The following is a 21,054-nucleotide window of genomic DNA, read 5'->3' as shown; positions in this document are numbered from 1 at the left end:
CTTTTTAGAATTTACTTATTGTATAGAGCTGGACAACATAAATTACTTAGATATAAATATAGCTAAGGATAAAATACATCAGAGAAATAAAACCATAATTTATAGAAAACCAACACATTCTAATGCCTTTTTGCATTTTACTAGCAGTCATTCCTTTCAACAAAAAAGAGCAGTTGGTGAAAGGCCATATAGTAAGGGCAGCAAGAATGGTGTCTGATGTAAGTGATTATGTTATAGAATGTGAAGTACTTAAATCTATGTTTATTAAAAGGGGATACCCAGAAAGACTAGTGGATAATATTATACACAAAGTTAGTATAAAAAGAGCTACAGGACATTTTAAACCATTATTACAAAATGGATATGTCCATAGTTCAGAGAATATTTTGGAATATAATGACATGGACGTACACAATATAAGCCAAGACCTGAGGCTTAATTTTTTTATGTACATATTCCTTGGATTATACAACAATACGGGAGATTCTTAATAAGAATTGGTCTATAATAGTTGAGGATAATTGTTTGAATAAAATTTTGGGGAATAAGCCTCGAACAACATATAGAAGAGGCCAAAATTTAAAATCTTTACTGGAAAGAAAAACTAAGCACAATAGAAATTATGGAATGTCCAAATGTGGATCATGCCAACAATGTAAATACATAAAAATTGGCAACATAGTGACCATAAGAGAGACAACTTATTATGTAAATGGTAGATATAATTGTGAAGCAAAAAGTGTGGTTTACGTAGCATGCTGTGAGGTTTGTTCCTCATATTATGTAGGTAAAACGGAGAGAAAAATAAAACAAAGAATATATGAGCATATATATATATATATATTGTATCAATAAGAAAGATACAACAAATGCTTTAGCCAAGCACATTTTGGACTATCCAAATCATAGATTTCAATTTATAATACTTCAACAACAACAACGAAGTGATTTAAGGGGTGGTCCGTGGCAAACAAAACTTGAGGTTAACGAAATTATGTGGCAGATTAGGACAATGGCCCATGTTCCACCAGGATTGAACGAGTATGTGTCCATCAAAAGTATTTTGAAATTAATAGCGTTACGTCGGTAAAATATGGTTGTCAAAGCTAAGGTTACGTTTATTGATATAATTTTAGGTAAAAATATAGATGGGGATAATGGTTCATATAAACAGATCACATAGGGACTGGTGAGTAAGGTACATGAATGGTTGTTTGAATATAGAAAGCAAATGTGAAGTCTCACTATAGATTTTTGCACAATATATGTACGTTTAATTGAGATGTAGTTTAAAGTAGTGTATTAAAATCTAAAATGTAAAAGTGATAGGATGTTTAAATAATAAATAATTAAAATTAAAAGTAAAACGGGTTCGTTAGTACATAAAATGAGATTTTTAAAACACATTAAGAAGTGTTTTTGTTAAAGTAAAATTATTTTTAGTAATATAATGCTAATTCGAAATGGTAAGAGTGAATTTGCATTTATGTTTTAAATGAAAGAGAATTTTTATGACTTCATGAATCAGCCTATTTTTAGATTTATATGTTAGTTACAAAGGGCTTTCCTTTTTTAAGTGTAGAGTTCATTTAACAAAGGTAATTAAGTATTTAACTGAATACTGAGTGCATTATAAAGGCGTTGTGGTCTAAATGTTTTTTGTCTGAAGAAGGAGAGGCATTGACTTCTCCGAAAGCGCTTATTAAACCTGAGTTTTATTTATCCTGTTCGGATTTATTTCAGTTTATCTCTTGACGTTTTTTTGTTTTAAAAGTGGACAGGTTGTTATTGGGTCTTAGTGGTAGAAGTTGTGAATTCCACGTTTTAGGTATGTGAATGGAATAATGGGCTTCCCCTGCTGTGTTACTGGCTTTATGAGTGGATAGTAAGGCTTTGTTTGCTGAATGTAGGCTTCTGGGTGTAGGCAGGCTTCTGAAGATACTTTTTAGGGTGAGACCCCTTTTAGGTTTATGTACATGACTGTGGGAAACAAGCAGTTGTAAGTAGCTGAGATAATGAGGCAGTTCTATCCAGTTAAGTTTTTTAGGGCAGTGCAGTAATGGGACCTATAAGGGAGATTACAGGCAAACTTTTGTTGCAGCATTGCTGTAGTTTGGAGATTTGGTTGGCATGGAGATTTACAAGTACAGGAGGAGACAAAATAATGTTGGCAGTAGATAGGCCAATGCTGTAATTTTTCTACTAGGTTCAGTGAGACACTATTTAGTATAATGTTCTAATTTTTTATGTGTCTTTTTTGATTATTTCATATTTATGCAGACCAAATTTTAGGTTTTTATATATATATTAATGCCACTTGTAACCCTTTGAATGTGTGTGCTGTCTGAGAATTTGTTTTTGAAATCCAGATTGTTGTCTAAATGAGATTTAGGGGTAAAACAAAGCATTTTTTTTTTGGCTTTAACAGAAGTTGGGAGCTGTCTAAAAGTTTCAGTGAATGTTATATATATGTAAATGACCCCTTCAGGACATCAACTGTTTCAGTAATATGGCTTACAAATGTCCATGACTTTTTACTTTTGTCCTTTTTAAGTCTTTATGGAAAGATTCAAGCCAAAAAAGCCAAATGCCACTAGCTGTGGACATGCACGTTTTGGACTTCTTATGACATCATCAGCACAGCATAAGTGGACTGTTTGCCTATTCTCTAGAAACACAGGCTGAAATGTGCATGTCCACAGCTAGAGGCATTTGGCTTTGTTGATGTTGATATCTTGGCTGGTGCCGATGACTTTACTGACAAAGAGTGAGAGTAGCCTCGGTTGATCAACACCAAAATACCGAGCAACATTGGAACTGAGGTGTCTGCACTGACTTCTGACATTGACAGGTCTCCACAAAATGACCCTAAGGCCAATTAGGAGACAGAAACAAAGGCTAGTAATGAAGAACTGTCACTGTCTTCCAGGAATCTGAGGGGAAGGGGAAGAGACCTGTCTCGACCTAATGCTGGAGCATAGCTTTTGAAAGTTTCACATATCCAGTATCCACAGTCACAGAACAATGACGAGAAACACATTTAATGGACCTGGTAAATGTGGCTCTAAGGGACACCAGCCTAGGGAAAGTACAGTTGTATAACAACTTACCATAACAGTAGATGTCCTTCTGATCACTACTGCAGTATTGCAAAAAGATGAGTTTTCACCACTGACGTCTGACCAGGGTATCAAAGTCTAAACCTTTCCAAAACTATATGTCTGATGTATCACCTCAGCTCAGAGTTTTGGGATATATAAGTGGACATATGAGAGTCAGCTAGCTGAGTGTGAGTCAGGATGCAAGTGCAAAATCAGAAAGACCACAAACCATCTCTGATGGCTGCCTTAATGATGGCCTCTTCTGATTGACTCTCAATTTGGTGATGGGGTATGAGTGGGCTGATTGACTAGGACGGGGCTGATGAATGGAAGACAGTGGAGGCAATGTGTGGAAAAAGAGCAATAAGAAATAAATAGTTGGACCTGACCTGAAGATTGAAATTCTTAAGAACAGTCTGTGAACAATTATTTTCTGACCTGATTAAAAGCAAGTAACAAAGTTTTACCAAAAATAAAAACTCCACATGCAAAAATAGTCTGGGGCCAAAGGACAACTGACAAAGGTGATGTGCAGAAAAGGCAAGAAGTGTATGGCATTGTGGGTAACATGAAGGAGTTGAAGCCTGGGAAAGTTTTTCTCCTTGCCAAGCTGATTCAGACCTGTGGTTGAAGTCTTTTAGTTGAAAATGATGAACCAAACCATGACAGATCAAATATTACTGTACTAGTTCAGCATGCTAATCAAATGATACATTTTTACAATGATACCTGCTGTGTTCTCAAAGATTCCAACTCCCTTTCCAGCCGTGTACGTAGTCTACATTCCATCTGTTCTCTTTTATCACACGCTGCCTGCAGTTGGGTCAGGGCTTGCTGTAGCTTCTCGACTTTCTCAACATATATCTGTTTCTTCCGTAACTGTATTAGAGTAGAACAATATTTTGCATAAAAGCAAGTTAAACAGTGCTTTAACCCTGTACAATCCCAAATATAAAAGCATTTTGTCATTGTTATTAGTATAGTAATTATATCAGTAACAAAATTAGTACTATAAAGAATAAAACGGCCATGGCATCAGCAATTCACATGTCTCCTTTTAGCCCATATAATTCAGAATACTTAAGTCTGAAGGTGAAGAAAACATTTTAAACACAATTTGTTAGACTTCCTTAGTCCATAGGTTCTCAGACTCTGTCAGAGTGAGCTTCCCTCAAACCACAGAAAAATCATTGAACCTACCCTAAATATTAAAACCTACGTTCAGCCTTCCTTTACAAAATAGCATATTCTGCACTGTACAAAATACCTCCTTACAAATACCCAGATATGCTTATTTATTTATTATTTATTCTTTCATTGATTAGGTTAGTCCTATTAGGCTAATTGCCTCTTTTCATAGCAGACAAGAGGTAGTATTTACACTACTAGCAGAAATTTGGCCACGGCATCAGGGAAGCTTTCCCTAGTCTTTTTGATAGGTGTCCTAGGATCTTTCACATCCATTTGAGTTACCACCAACTCAAACAGATGGAGCCTTGATTTAATGTCTCATCCGAATGATGGCACACTCAGGAGTACAGCACCCCACTTATGATGCACTGCAGTGTCAGCAAATAATCTACCTGGTGTGGGAATAGAACCCACAGCCTTCTGCGTAAAAGGCACCACTGACACCTGCAATGTGAAATAACTGCGCTAATCTGTTGGTTACTCTTTTACTACTGCTTTGCAATCACACTCATATTCATTGACTATTATCCTTCTATGTTTAGTCTGATCTGACATAAAAACATCCCTTGAAGTTAATGTTTTAAGTACATAACATTTTGAGGATTACATGAGCCTCCCTGTAAGAAAGGAAAAATGCTGAACTACAGTATAACATGTCAATAAGGAAGAAATCCTAATGGACATGGGTTAAGGGCTAAGGGATGCATGTCACATTGAAGCTAGGAGATTTACAGGAACAAACTAAGAAGGGCAATTCACAAATAAAATGTCAGCTGCAGGGAAACCCCTAATGGGAAGGACAAGGACAACTCAAGAACATAGGCAGACATTACTCTAGAAAAAGCAAATGTGATGCAGAGTATACCTAACTGGTAATACTGTCAACAATGTTGGTACTATATCTTCATGATGCTATAAGAGCATTTTAAGACAGTAAAATATTTTTAAGAGAGTTTACATTACAGAAGTTAGCATTTGCAGCTAAGGCACTTTTTTTGTCCATGAGCATTTTGAATGACTGTGACAGATCTTTATTTGAAGTAATATGTCAGCACTACTTATATGTATAAATGCTAACATAACACTGCAAAGAGAAAAAGATTTATGACTTATCTCGTCCATTCAAATGTAACATCAAGCCCATCCCCTACAACTTGCCCAGTTTTATTGTGGTGTTTTAGGCTTTTCAGAATATTTCTGGCAGTTTACATTGTAAAATTCTCTCTGGCAATACATTTCAGAACCCAAGTAGTCTATCTTTCTCAGTAAAGACATATTTTAGCAAGTCTGTACTGAATTCTCCACCTTCTATATGCCACCAATGTCCCCCTTACGCTGTTTCACCTTCAGGGTTATCACTCTCTTTGTTGCCTAATACAACATTGTGCATGCAAAATAAAAATCATGTAACACTTCTTCTGTTCTAGAACAAATTGTGACTGTTTAGGTCCCCTCACAGTCATGTAACACATCTTCTGTTCTAGAACAAACTGAGACTGTTTAGGTCCTCTCACAGACCTCATCCTTCTATTCCCTTCACCATTATGGTAATTTAGTATTACTCACATTGTACCAGCCTACTTTGTCTTCCTATGTATGGCCTCTGAAACTGGATGCAGAGCTCACCAGATGTAACCTAAGAAGTGATATGACAAGATAACTTTAGCAACTCTGGAATTCATTTCTTCCATGCCATGCAATCCAGATTCACCGGGGCAATCACGATGGCCTTTACAGCATTCTGCTTAAAGGTGATTAGGATCCCACTCCCAAAACAGAATAGAAGTAACTTGGTGGAAACAGTGAAAACTATATGTGAGGGAATTGTATCTCAAAGTATTTTTCAATGACAAAGATAAGAATGGAAGCAACACTGACAGAAATGATGATGGTATAACATTGAAAAAGCCCAGTGACTTTTGCCCCCTGTGTAACCCACCCTGAATGTGCAAGAAGAAAATGTGAGGCTGATATCCTCAGGGTCCTTAGTAAACCACCTAGGAATAAGTTATGCAATGTTAGCAAAGAGGAACTGGCTGCTCAAAAAAATCTGAGCAGAGATAAGACTCACAGGATTATGAAGGTGGATAAGGGGGAGGCATCTTAGTGACAGATACAAAGGCTTCTAACTGCAAGATTGAGGCCATGCCTGACAATAAGAGGTTTTACTGCAAATGTGATTTTACCACTGTGAATGTTGCTTTTAATAATTTAAGAGCTAAGAATGCCACATGAGGATGATTTATTAGATACCAAGCTATTTGACTTTTTGGTGAGCCCCCACCCAAAAATACCAATGTTCTTTGGGATCTCAAAACCCCATAAGAATATCTCTGATCCTCCCTACAGACCAGTCATGGCAAGTGGTGGTTCCATAACTGAGACAATACCCATCTACCTTGATGCCCTGATAAAACCATTGACAGAGGCCAACACATCTTTTATTTTAGACTCTCCGTTTTTTTTTGGCAAAAGCAGAGATATTGCAGTTAGCAATTCCACAATCTTAGTCACAATACGTGTGGAAACACTTTTACTGTATTCGATCTGTAACAGAGGCGTATGAAAAGGATGAGAATGTATTACCAGAAGGAATAGAAGTTCTAGGAAGGTTATTGCATCTAATCCTTACAAACAACTACTTCATGTTTAACAGTGGGTTTTATAAGCAGACTGCTCGAATAGCTATGAGGGTGACCATGGACCCAAGCCTGGCCAATGTGGCTCTTGGAAAATGGGAGGAAGAGGCAGTGTACCAAAGCCTCTATTTTGCATCAATGAAATGCTATCTGCATTTCATCGTTGACATATTTATCATCTGGGGGGATGACTTTTACAACCATATCAGTAATTCCACTAACTTCCTGAGATTTATGACCTGCCACAGCAAGACCTTGGTCAGGTTTTTAGGTATAAACATATTCAAGGACACTGAAAACAAATGCCTCTCCAACATCCTGTTCAGAAAACCAACCAGGGTTAATATACTGCTGAACAAAAAGGATGCATCCCAAGATCACAAAGAGAAATGTTATAAAATCTCAGAGGATAAGAACTGCATGTGTCTCCAGTGAGCTTAGAGATTTCATCATAAATCTATTCAGCCTACATCAAGACTTCCTGGCTAGGGGGCTACAGCAACAGATTACTGAATTCCATTATAAGTTCCATCAGAACTTTAAAAAAGGCAGTCTGAAATGAGTTCCAGTAAGACAAATTCTCAAGACTCCAGCATCAAGAAAGAACTTCAGTCTCTGATAATTATAGTCCAGCAACTTACTGCTAAGATGGATAAAATGGATACTAAAATAGACACTTTCATAGAAAAAACTACAAAACAAATAGACTTGTTACATATGGACCTGCAACAACAGAAGATCCAGATGACAGGCATAGAAGAAGCTGTGAATGACATGGAAAATAAAATACAAGAAGAGGGAATCAACATTGAGTTTCTGCTGAAACAAAATATACATTTACAAACAAAGCTGGATGACCTGGAAAATAGATCTAGGCGCAATAACATTAGGATTTTTGGACTGCCAGAAAATATTGAAGGTAACAATATTACTTCTTTTTAACAACATGGCTCCTAAAACTTTAGATTTACCAGAAGCATTCTCTTTTGGTATCGAAGAGCACATAGATCTATAGCTAATACTAACTCTAACAAAAACTATCCTAGATCAGTTATAGTTAGATTTCTATCATCTTTTGATAAAGAGATGGTTCTTAAATCTGCTTGGGCTAAAGCTCCTGTTAAGTTTAATGAGACAACTGTGCGTTTTGACAATGACTATTCTTCCATGGTAATTGCTAAAAGAAAAGTTTTCTGCCACTAATAAGGGAGCTTACAAAAGCACAGTTTAAAACATACCTTCTGTTTCCTGCCAAGCTTAAAATCTTCCTTCCTGATGGTCCTAAGGTCTTCGATGATTTAGACTCTGTTTTACTGTTTGTCAAAGAAAACAGGATTTTGGATAAAATAGAAGAAATGGAATGGGCTAGTTCTTCATTAAAGAGATTGGCAACTGAAGCTTCCTGGAAGACTTCAGAGAAGAAGAAGAGACTAAAAACAAATGATTTGTTATGTTTTTTTTCTCTCTCATCATTTTAGTTCATTATTAATCTTTTTGAATATAGTTCCTGCATTTCCAGAAAGCCACAAATATTTTGGAAAAGATTTAATCAAAGTTATTCTCTATGTGCAAAGAAATGTTTTGTTTCATAACCAGTCAAAATGCCTGAGGATTTAATGGCAGGCTGTGACTGATTTGTTTTTCTTTCTGAAAAAAGTAAGGTTAGTAATTTGATACATTTTTTTATCTTTACCTTTTTTTTTCCTTCTTTTTTATTATTTTCTTTGTTTAAACAATGACATTCTATTTAGATTATGTAGTGGGTAAAGGGTGGGGGAGGGCAGGGAGAGAACAGTAATGAAAATATCATTAATAGAATAATAACATTTATTTCTTGTAAAAGTTTATAAGTTCTTCAAATGCTATTTCTAATTATACTTTCTTGATTATACTGCTTATACTTGTTTGTAAATAATCTGTCATGCTTTAACTAATAATAATCAGAACTAAATAAGAGTAAATAATATGTTTTATTTTTAACTCTATTAATATAAACAGTAAGTAACATTCCACCACCATCTTTATGTCTAAAACCTTCAAAATTTCCATTGAAGTGCTGCTTGGTAAACCATAGCATATGTTACTACATTTGCCTGTACTGTTTGAACCGAAGATTTGGATAGCATAAACATTAATCCAAATTGCTGTTGTTAATATGGAAAGCTAATCAAGTAATTAGAAATGTAAATCAGTGCATATAACTTGGTATGGTTTATATGGAGAAGTAGTGACATGGGAAGCGAAATGTCAAAAGATTTTTAATACTCTTAACATATACTGGAAGAATCACGCAGCAAAAAAGGGTAGGCCAAAAGAGTTTTATTTAATACGATGGCTGGAGATCTGCTACAAAAATTGCCCGGTCAGCAGTCTAATTTCTTTACACACTTTGGTTATGGGTTTTATAATTTCTTCTTTCATGCATACTCAAAGTAGCTGGTTGTATTAGAACAAGGAATTCCAGTCAAGGCTATAAATTCAGCCCAGTGTGGAGCTCTCTTAGATGGTAAAAAAGTCAGGACACAAGATAAGTTTGGTGGCCTACATCAAGGGTGTAACATCTATGCACTCCTCCCTTGGTCAGAGGTCAGTCCCAGATAGGCCTGTGCTCGGAATCTGCGTAGCATCTGTGCATTCCTTTTCTGGTCAGCAAATCTTTTGCTTAGAAAAAAAAACAAACTCTATTTTAGCTTATTTCTTTTCGCACGCAATGCAGTTTCACATTCTTAACCCTTCCTATACAGGACAAAGATGTTGAACACAAAAGATTCTTTACTACATTTCCCCTTACAACATTCTCTTGTATCCCCTAGTAATAACATTTTATTCATACAGGTTTTAAACATTGTGTTCATTTCCTGTATATTCAAAATAATAAGCTTCTTTTAGTTGGCATTGGCAGAACAATACACTCGAGTATTATCATTCGGATGTGCAAGGAATGCAGCAACAACCCAACAGTAGGAAATATAATGGCACCAATACATACAGCACTCAAGATTATTCAAAAATACCTGTTCCCTCAATTCCCGCAAACCAATTCCGGAAAGTCAGTCAATGATTCTTATCCTGGTTTCTGTGTTCAGAAATCCTTGTTGTAAGATCTCCAAAATGACTGTCTATATCAGTGCTTCCATTATTGTCAGAATGTGAAGAATCAACACTCCTCCTGGACAGAGCCCAGCAAGTGGTTCTTCGCCGCTAGGCGGAAATCGAGCGCCATCCGATTCCTGCAACACTATGTAGTCCTCTCATTGCAGTTAGGCCTCATCCATACCAACTCTAGGTGCAGAAAAGGTTGCATTGCTCCAGAGTTTCTAACAGTTTTGACAGTTTTCTCTGAGCCCCAAATAGATTTTACTGTCCCATAGGCTGGAAGAATACTCAGCCCAAGAAATGACATTAATCATCGCCCAAGTCCATGTGTGACAGTCCTCGCTGCTACTGTGGGCCAAATCGTGATGATAGATCCAGGATGCATCAAATGTTACTCTTACTGGATTAAATTATGGTTTATTCACATTGGCAATCGCATATTTCGTGATTTTACCTTGGGGAAGAGTAAAAGGAATGTCTTATAGCTTTCGGTGCCAAATAACCTTTAAAACAACTGCCTGAATTCAATTCCTTTGGTAAACCATTTGTATGTTTTTACCACAGACAAAATAACGTAGTCATTCACTCTTAAGAGTAGATATTTACTCGTGATAGAATGATTTCCTTTGTCTTGTATCCCTTAAACAAAAGATCATATTAACACAGATAACATTTTTTCTCAAAAAAGTTTGTGACATTAATAAAGCCCCTGTAATAACTTAATAAGCACCTTATAGGCTTGGAAACCTCAGCTAATACAGTGCCCATCTATTGTACAGTTATATGAATTATGGTTACATTTCACATTTCGACTCCATCCAACCTTAATTTTTCCAGATCTCTGGAAACATACAGTTCCATTCTTGACGAATCCATGAGGGGTAAAAGTATTTTGTCCTTGCGCTACATGCTTGAAGTTTCAAACAGTAGCAATTAAGTCCATGTATCATTACGGCTCTCAAAGGGACTACTGTACCCTAACATCAGGCCACCATGTACAGTGTTGTGTAGGGGTGGGATAGAAGGTGCATTATCCAACAATTTCCAGCGAAAACATTAAAAGACAAAGCATATGCGTATATTTACATAGCTTGGTACTTATTAAAGGGTGGATGCCAAGTTTTCGTATTTTTATTCTCTTCACTTCCTGGCTAGTTTCGCTTTGAAAAAATAAAACGTACAAAAACAGTCATAGTAACAATCACAATTTTATTAACAACAAAATTAGTTTGAAATGTCTTTGTGGGGAAAGACTAAATCCTTCCTCGTATTTGTGACATTGTATACAATAGTCAGGATATTCATAATAAAACAAGATTACTACTTAATTAGGTACCTTCAGTTCTGGTTCCACTTCGTGATCCTGTTGTTCTTCTGACTGAAAATAATAATTCGTTAGGAGAAGCAGTTAGTTTTGCCGTTATTCTACGTAATCTGCTATCTCTCTTCACTTCAATGTCTGCGAAAAGACCCGCCACCGCGACTCATTAAGGTAATGCATTGACAGTATGCCAGAGGGTAAGCAGTTTATCCAAGACTGGGATGTGTCTCGCTATGAGTTTATAACTTGCTCTTTGGAGAAATGCCGCATATGCTCAAAATCCAAACCGTTGACTGTGGGTGGTAGGTTCAATGATACTTTAATTTTGATCTGAAAACGGGCGCCAACTTTGAAATAAATTAATCAAGAAATGCGCCATTATCAGAATAGATGTACGTAGGTAACGCAAATGAGAGATAATTTCAAAAGTACCTTTGTAAGAGCCTCGCTACTGGACAGTGCATCTGGAGGTGCTACCGAAAGCCTACCCATTTTGTGCTTTACCAATAATGATCTGCTAATTAATAAATCGCTTTTGTTGATCAGGAAAGGTTCAGCCAAAATCCTACAGATTGTGAATCCTGGATAATGGAGTAGCGAAAAGCTGGGGTGATCCGCGACTCACCACTATGGTATCGCGTACAAAGTTATAAGTAACGCAATTAACAAAATCGCTTAGCATAATGCTTATAAAACCTTTGGTCCAGAAAAATTTGCTGGATTATCTGAAATATATAGCAGGGCCTTAGATGAGATGGCCATGTCATTAATGAGGCATTACCCAAAAAAGGTTTGCTGGCAAGACATTACCTCTTATCATTTCCAGACTCACAAAACTCCTGCTTTGAATAGCCCCATATTTAACCTTATCGCTTGTTTTTCCTGAACTGTACTAAGTTCCTAAAAATAATAATTTTGTAAAGTTTCAGGTGATCAAATTTATCTCTGTAGGGTGAAGTTCTTTTTGTATCCCCGGAAAGCAGAGGTTAAGGCTACACTTTTAAAGCTTCGGTTTCAGCTAGTGCATTTGTAAGCGATACTGGATCCTTTGGCATTTGTGTGGTGCTGGGCGTGACTTCTTATTGTATTTGCAGCCAATCCTTCTGCAGCGAAGTTGGACAGTTTAAAGAGGCTAAGGATTAAATCCTTGTGGTTATTTCCTTCCTTGGAGGCAGTAACCATTCCCTATTTTTCCATTGCTGTGCAAAGACATGGACCGTGGAAAGCATACTGACTATCTGTGTAGATAGTAACTGCCTTATCCTTGGAAATGATACATGCTCTGGTCCCAAACAATTCAGCCCGCGGACAGGTTCCTGGGGAGAGGTTTTGCCTCTAGTACCTTAGTCTCAGTTGTGACTGCACAACCCACTTGTGTAATACCTGCCTCATTCTTCGCTGACCCATAAAATTTTTTTTTTTGAAAATTTTTTTTAATTTAAAAAAAAAGAGATAGAAAAATCATGCAAAAAAGTTTTAAAAAATTTTTATGTTTTTAGCCTTTTAGTTTGTTTATAAATTTAATTGAAATTTCCCGTTAAATATAAATTAAAAAATGGGTGAAGGTTTGAGGGTGGTTAATTTAGAGTAATAACCCAATTGGAGTTTTCAATGGACAAGGTTAACCTTCAATTATTTCCTTATTTAAAAATTTTAACCCCAATAAATTTTACCTCTTCCAACAAAATTGAATCCATAAAACCCAAAGGTTTAATAAAAAGCTAATTTAAAAGGGCCTAAGGGGGCATTTTAAATTTTTATTTATTTAATAAATGGGTTTTAAAATCCAAAACATTTTAAAAAAATTTTTAACATTAAATTGAAAACCTAAAAGGAAGCCATGCATTAATTCCCCCAAAATTTGTCTTCTGAAAACCACTTTGAAAAGTATGCTAATAGCCACCATTTACAAATTGTTTAGATTGACACTAAAGGTGCATTTATGAATAAAGATATTCCTACGAAGTCTTTGTGAGCAAAGAATGTTGTAGTACATAATTAAGGCGTTAACTTTAAGTTATGAATTCTTGCAAAAATTTTGGGTTTTAAAATGCTCACCTGTGTAGGACATCTCATTTAAGGGAAATTAAATATTGTTTCCTGAAAGGATAACCATCATATAAAATAATTACAAAAAAACATTAAAGAAATTCATTTTACATAAATGATTGGAAATAGAGCTCTGGTCATAGCAATCCCTTCAGATCGACATTCCAGGAGATGGGTCTTACTTAACCAGTGTTCAAAATTTTAAAATTACCCCTTTTGTATAACCATCTTGAATGTCAACTGACTTTAATTGCGATCTAAAAATCGGGTTAAAGATTAGAGATTATTAACTTCGTGTCAACCCATTTCAGTATAAACTCCTAAGGGTCTGCTCATGTTGGTTTTAAAATTTTTGGATAAGACAATGGCTGTAAGAAGAAGTCTTTAAGGAATGTTGCTACAGAGTGAACCCTTATAATATAAAGAAAATAATGCAAGTTCTGAGCATACCACTAATTTTACACAATCAGCCATGTTCACTGTTCAGAGAAAACAAGTTGCTTATTAAAGCCCAAATTTAAAGACTAATAACCAAAAAATTATCAACCAAATAGATTTTGTAAGAGGAATGTGTTTAGTATCCGAATATTGTGCCTGTAAATCACTTTCCATGTATACACACAGTTATGGAACCAAAGAAGTAAAGGATTTCTAACCAAATTAGTAAATAATACACAATTACTATTCGACAAGAATTCATTAAGTGTATAACATGCCTAATAACAAACATCTTGAATTATTGTTATACCAGTTTAAAGATCCTAACTCATACTTCATAAATTTTTAATGTTTACCTATTTAACCCAATGCAAAACCGATATTTATTTCAGCCGTGAACCATAAGTTAATAGTGTTCTTATAATGCGCCATGCTCTTACTTAATCATGTATCAAAGTTCATAGATTGCTGAGAGGTTTTAGCATCCTAGGCCCCCAATCAACCAAAATTTAATTTCCTTTACTTGAATTAAACTTTTTTTTAAAAAAAAAAAGTGGGTTTTTTTCTAACCTGGGCAGTTTTTAATTCCCAAAACATTTTGTTATACTGCTAATCTTGTTTTGAACATTAAAAAATTTTAAAATTTAATCAAAAAGGCCGATCTTAACTCCCAAAAAACATAAAAAATTAACTTTTTGAAGCAACTTTTTTAGCTAAATAAACCCCCGGCTATTTTAGTTTTGGGGTCCTTAAAATCATTTTTGGAAAAATACGTGGGATTAAAAAAAGGTCTTGGGAAAGGAATTTTAAAATTTTAAAATAAAAAACCAAAACTAAAATTTAAAAAAAAATTTTTTGGGAAAAAATTTTTGAAAAAATAAAAAAACCAAAAAAGTCGAAATTTTAAACCCTGTTAAAAATTTGGAAAAAAAAAAGTTTTGTTTTTTAAAAAAAACCCCCAAAAAAAACCCTAATTAAAAAAAACAAAAAAAATTTTAAAAAAAACTTCAAAAAATTTTTTTAAGGAAAAAAGTGTTTCAGATCCGAAAAATTAATTTTGAAATCCTTTCCAAAATTCCATCAACTTCATGGCCTAAAAATAAAAAAAAGTTTTTAAAAAAAAAATAAAACTTAAAAAAAAAATTAAAATAAAAGAGTATTTCAATACAAATTTTAAAAAAAATGCTTTAAAAAAGCCCTAATATTATTTACCAGGAAAATTTAAAAATTTTTTTAAAATACAATTTTATTTACAAATTTTATTTGGAAATGGTTAATAACCCCCCCTTGGCAAAAATTTATTTTCCAATTTTAAAAATAAAAAACCCTGTGCTTATTCGCCCACCATTACAAGTTGATTAAAAATGTTTATGGATTTTTTTGATTTGGAAAATCTTTAAAAAATCGCGGCCTTGTTAGTACTTTTATAAATTTAAAAGAACAACTTTTTGTTTTGAAAAGGAAAAAAAAGTTTAAAATTATTTTCTTTAAAAATTACTTTATTTGTGGGGATATCTTTTTCCACGAAAAGACCTTGAGCTTTTTAAATTTTAAGAGCATTTAACGGAACCTGGCATTTAAAGGGGGCATTGTTTCACAAAAAAATTTTAAAGGTACGCAAGGATTACCCCACTTTATTACTTTTTAATGGAGCCTTTGGTAATTTATTCATACGAAAGAGGGGGTTTTTAAAAAAAAACTTTAAATTAACTTTCCGGTTTTTCAATTATAAAACAATTCTTTTGGTTTATTTTATAAAAAAAATTATTTGGTTTATATAAAAAACAAAACTCCCAAAAGGAAAATTTTCTTGGGGGGGTTTTACTAAATGACCAATCGTAACTTTTTGTAATTATCTATTTTTAATTATTTTAAATATCCGTTTTCAATTACAAAATTTTTTAATATTAAAAAAAAGAATTTTTAAAAAAAATAAATTCCAAATTTTTTATCCAATAAAATTTTTTAAAACTTTTCAAAAATGTTCATAATTTTTTCTGGACTTTAAGACCTGGATTTAGAAATACTAAACGGTCTGGGGTATTTTTAGTTAAATTATTTTTATTTCTAATAAAGGTTTAACTTTTTAAATCTTGTCCAAAATGAAAATTTGGGAAATTTGATCTTATAAAATTTTTCAAAAAATTATGAAAAAACTCATGTTTTTTAAATTTTTACTTTTACACCAAACTATGGTTTACCCAAAATTTTTAATTTTACGTAATTTTTTATCCTGTTAGGGAATGGAATTTTTTTATTCCTATTCTGTTAAATGCTTTTTTATTCAAGGCACTCATATTTTAAAAATTAGCCTATTAAATTTTTATTTTTAAATTAGATTAAAAAGAATTTGACTTATTCTGGTTAAATCATTTTAACAACCTTTTTGATAAAACTAATTATCATTAAAACTTTTCCAAACTTTTTTTCTTATAAAAACACTAAAATTTTTTAAGAAACCTTTTAAATTAAATTTTCGAAATTACCAAAAATTATAGGAATTATTTACAAATGGGCCACCAACCAACAAAAAAAATATATTGGAATTCCTTAAACTCTTTCTTTAACTTTATAAGGAAATTTTTACCCTTTTTTACCCTTTTAAAAAATTAAAATATTAAACATAAGGAAAAAAAATTTGCGTTTTTTTTAAATTTTTAAGAATAAAATTTTTAATTTAATTTTTTTTGTTTTTTTTTAAAAATTTTGGTTTTTTTTTAAAAATTTTTTTAAAATTTTTTTTTAAAAATTTTATAAAAAATTTTTTTATTTTTTTTTTTTAAAAAAAAATTTTTTTTTAAAAAAAAAAAATTTTTAAAAAAAAAAAAAAAACCCTTTTAAATTTTTCCCCCTTAGGGCTGAACAGAAACCAAGACCAGGATTCATGGGAGAACAAAAGAAAAGGAAGCATGGCACTCACTTTTACAATAGATTACAAAACAATCAGAAAGATCACGACCGACAACTAAGTACTGATTACAAACAATAAACTACTGGAAAACTCCCTAGGACCTCATCCTTGTTTTGTTTTCAAGAGAGCCAGGAACAATAGGGACTGGGTGGAGTGCAAATTCAGACCAGAGGAGGATAGAGGAGCTTACACCTGTGGCCCCCTTTTTGCACTTACTGTAAATACATGAGCAATAAGGAACTTTTGTCCAGTACTCAGAAAGAAAAACAACAGCACTTGTTCTGGTAGCTGAAACACTGCTTTTGTGATATACTGTGCAAAGTGCAAAGGCTACAGTTGTTTTTATATAGAGAAAACTGTGAACAAATTCAAAATCAAGCCATCACCTGTCTGACATCAGACTCCAGATCATCAAAAACCAACTAGCAAAGCACTGCTGTGATTTCCCAGACCATGGAGGTTTCCACTTCCACATCCTAGACAAGCTCGCTATGTATCCACTCAAAGGTAACAAAAATACCATCCCTGAAAAACTGGAGTTAAGCTGGCAGATCAGGCTGAACACCCACCACCACCCTTGTCTAAACTCAAAAATTTCCATTGGAAGTGTGCTTGCAAACCATAAAGCATACAGCTAAACGCCTGTACTGTTTAACCGAAGATTTGGACATAAACATTAATCCAAATTGCTGTTGTTAATATGAAAAAGCTAATCAAGTAATTAGAAATGTAAATCAGTGCATATAACTTGGTATGGTTTATATGGAGAAGTAGTGACATGGGAAGCAAATTATTTTATTCGTTTTGTGATCTCTAGATGTGTACAAATCTAAAACATAACTATCATGTTTTTGAACATGCTTCTTATTTCATGACGTGCACAAACCGCAACTTTCAGCTATTTGAAAAAAAAAATGTTTCGCTACTCATTTGGGACTTGGGCTTTTCTTTTGGTGTTAGGGTGAGAAAAGGGGGACAGACATTAGCTTCCTAGTTTGATTGACAGCCCATATCCATACTGATTACATCAGCCTCTTGCATCAGCTAACCCCACCTAGGCACCATGGCACCACCCCTTCTCTCAGAAGATTAGCTAATTGCCCTTCCACCAGATCCCTCCTAGTTTACAGCCCTTTACCTAGCCAGGTGCAGAGCTATCTAGCCCTCTTTTGCACTAACTTCACCATCTGTAACTTGAAGAGAGGAAGAATTTGAACAGATGAGCCCTGACTTCACCACCTGGAAGCTGAAGAGAGGAAGAATCTGAACAGAAGAGCCCTCAGTAACTCCTAGACTTAAGAAAAAGCTTGATAGTGAAGACCTCAGACTAGAGTATCATAAAACCATGCTCTAAGACCTGAAGCATTCTACCTGTCATTGCAGCTACACCACAGCAACCAGGTATAGATACTCTAGCCACAGGGCCTGCATTTAACAAAAACTCTTTAATCTGCAGAATAATGAAAATTGTTAAACCAGGGCACCACTCCACATTGCCATATTCTTTACACGATAGGCATAATTTGCCTATGCTGAAAGAAGATCTGAGACGCTTACATTTATTAAAGGTTTTGTACACTCTGCAGTTCACCGCTTGGTAGATTTTTATTGCATGGCCACAGAAAGCTTATACAAAAGGTTGTGAGGTTTAAACCTTACTTATTTTTTTCTTCCTACTTGTACACATCCACGAGCTCTGTAAAAATGAGCATTGTGACTCATTTTCCACTGTAGGCTATTTATCTGGATGGATGTATTGTTCAAAAACGAGAACCTCCTACTGTAGCTTTAAATGACTACCTCCCCTGTGTATAAAAAGATCGGTCTTCATCAGGAGAAAGAACAATGGGGGCTGGTCACATTAATCATGTATATGAGCCTCTTATAAGCAGGAAGTGTAAACCTTTTGGTATACAAGAGAAAATTAGCCTTTCATATAGTATTTCAGGAGATATGAGTCCTGTAAAAGTGGGCACAGCCTCCTATATTACATGTGAAAGACTGGAAAAAGTTCTGTAAAAAAGCTTTCATAACTGGCTCTAAGGAATACGAGTCCCACAGATGCAGACACAGCCTCTCATTTTACATGTACTACAAAACAGACTAATAGTCTGGTGAGAGCCTCATACAAGCAGATATTTTCACCGATCAAAGTGTAAACCACTCTATTAGGTGGACCTGATGAAGTTCAGGTGAACGTTTTTTCTTAAATACATTCTATTGTGGTAGCTCATGGGGTGTTGTAATGTTTTGTTTGTTACAAGTTAAAAATAAAAATAAAAACTTTTTAACTAAGAAAGAGGTTCCACAGGCTGCTGAGCAAGCTGGTAAACCTTCACGGGTTTTCAGGAATATTCAAGTAAGGGGCTGACCTCTAAGCTTTGGGACTGGCTCCATGTTTTTCCATCTCCCAGATTTGCCTCCAATCAGCAGCCCTGGACCCTCCCACCATTGTCTGTAACTGCCTTTAAATAACTGACTTGTTGAATGTAATGCATTAGAACAAGAACAGTCACCCATCTACCTACCTAACTGAATAAACCACTGGAAACTACAACAAGATGTCAGAGGGCCAGTCTCCTAAATCTGCTAGCTAAAGTGATTTTATCTTGACTAATCATTTGCACTATGTTTCTAATAGTTTTATTTGGGGACAACCTCTTTTTGGTATTGTTTAAGGAGGTGATTGTAAAGGCACCTTTGTCTTGAGCAGAATTTGCTATGATTTAAAACAAAAACACAATCTGGTTGCAAAGCACCATATGCAACTGTACCATTTAGGAAAAAATATTACATACACAGAGCTTATGCTAGCACAAAATTATAAGGCACTGCAGTCTGTTCTATTAGTGGTCACCAATGCTTTATGCAATTTAATATGTAGAGCACCACATACAAAACATGGCTGCATTTCACTAGTTGCTTTTAAAGTAGACAGAGGGCTGAGCGAGTTATCTCTTAATTCTGTCCACACTAAGGGGTTAAGGCTGATTTCTTGTGGGTTGAGCTAGTAATTTTCTATAGATATCATTTTCACTTTAAAATACAGTACTTATTAGGAGGCTAAGAATTACTGTTTTGTATTGGTACAACACAATTAATACACTGCTGTACTGTACTGAATTCTATTTTTTGTATCATTCTGCAATGCAGCCTATGAATATGGACTAAAAACCAATCGTGTAGTCTGTGTGCTCTCTCATATGACTAAACTATCAGCAAAAGTAACATTTAAACCGGTAAGTACTCTAATAATTAAACACCAGGAAGACATGACAAGTCAAATCATAAGAGACACAAAACAAAGTCTTGCAGGCAGATCAGAGTCTCACAAGCTGCACTGGCTTGTGGAAAGCCCCGAAGTGTGAGATACAAGCTTTTCATCAAAAGGGAAGAAAAACGTTCTTATTTAAATTCTGCTTAAATGTTTTAAGTTGCACTTATAGTGACTTCTGAGGTGATATTTTTTGTACTTCTCTGCTTTTGTCCATGTTTAGCTAAAACAGTTATCTGTTTGCATTATTTTAGTTTGCTCTGGGACCTCAGTCTTGTAGCTTCATTTGCATTTGTGGTAAGAGTGTTTGTTACTTCAAGATTTTAGCATTGCTTATATATTATACTACAATTCTATTTCCATAAGTAGGTTGCTATTTGTATTTTGAACCCAGTCTGGGACCTCAGTCTTGTAGCATCATTAACATTTGTGGTAGAACTGTGAACTACTGCCATATTTGAACCTTATTTAGTAATTTATTATATCATTTTCCATAAACAGAGTTATTTGTAAATTTCTGCATAGTCCAGTGCTTTAGTCCATGGTGGTATTGCAGTAGTGGCAGTATTCTGAATTCTGCTCAGGACCTATGCTTCAATACTTTTTATAGCTGTACATACCTGCTTAAAGTTGCATTCCAGTGCTTTTCTGTTGACTTTGCTACTAGCTTTTCTCGTGTTCTTTGAGTCTGCCCCAGCCCCCACTGAGATATTAAGCTAAATGAGTTTGAAATTCTATCCATAGGACTAGAGCTCTAGCTTGAATTTTTCGCAATGATCCCATCCTTTTCTTGTTGTGGTTTTAAAAGGCCATGTTCCTCTCTTCTGCCCCTTATGGTAATTTGACTTCTAAAGTTCCTCGCTCCCCTCTTTCATTGTTATTGTCTGTTGTGTAAACCCATTTAAGTACATTCCCACCCACTGTTTTTAATATATCCATATTACTAAGTGCCCACCCAGCAAACCAGTATTGCTCTTGAATAAATCTCTCTTACTACAGACTGTCTCAAGCTGATTTTCCCAGAGCTCCCATCT

General features: G+C 34.7%; 1 protein-coding gene across 2 annotated transcripts in view; it reads right to left on the bottom strand.

Annotated features, from left to right (window-relative positions):
* Positions 1–21,054, bottom strand: part of AMOTL1 (angiomotin like 1) — a 703,914-nt gene that overhangs the window by 112,131 nt on the left and 570,729 nt on the right. For both annotated transcript variants that reach the window (XM_044071263.1, XM_044071264.1), the window contains exon 8: positions 3,831–3,980. In XM_044071263.1, the coding sequence (XP_043927198.1) occupies positions 3,831–3,980 (150 nt within the window). The remainder of the gene's footprint in view (positions 1–3,830; positions 3,981–21,054) is intronic.

The sequence above is a fragment of the Protopterus annectens genome, chromosome 5.part0, assembly GCF_019279795.1.
Source record: "Protopterus annectens isolate FY-2018-M chromosome 5.part0, PAN1.0, whole genome shotgun sequence".
NCBI classification, from domain to species: domain Eukaryota; kingdom Metazoa; phylum Chordata; order Ceratodontiformes; family Protopteridae; genus Protopterus; species Protopterus annectens.
Note: the sequence above shows the minus strand (reverse complement) of the source record. Positions and strands in the feature narration are given on the sequence as shown.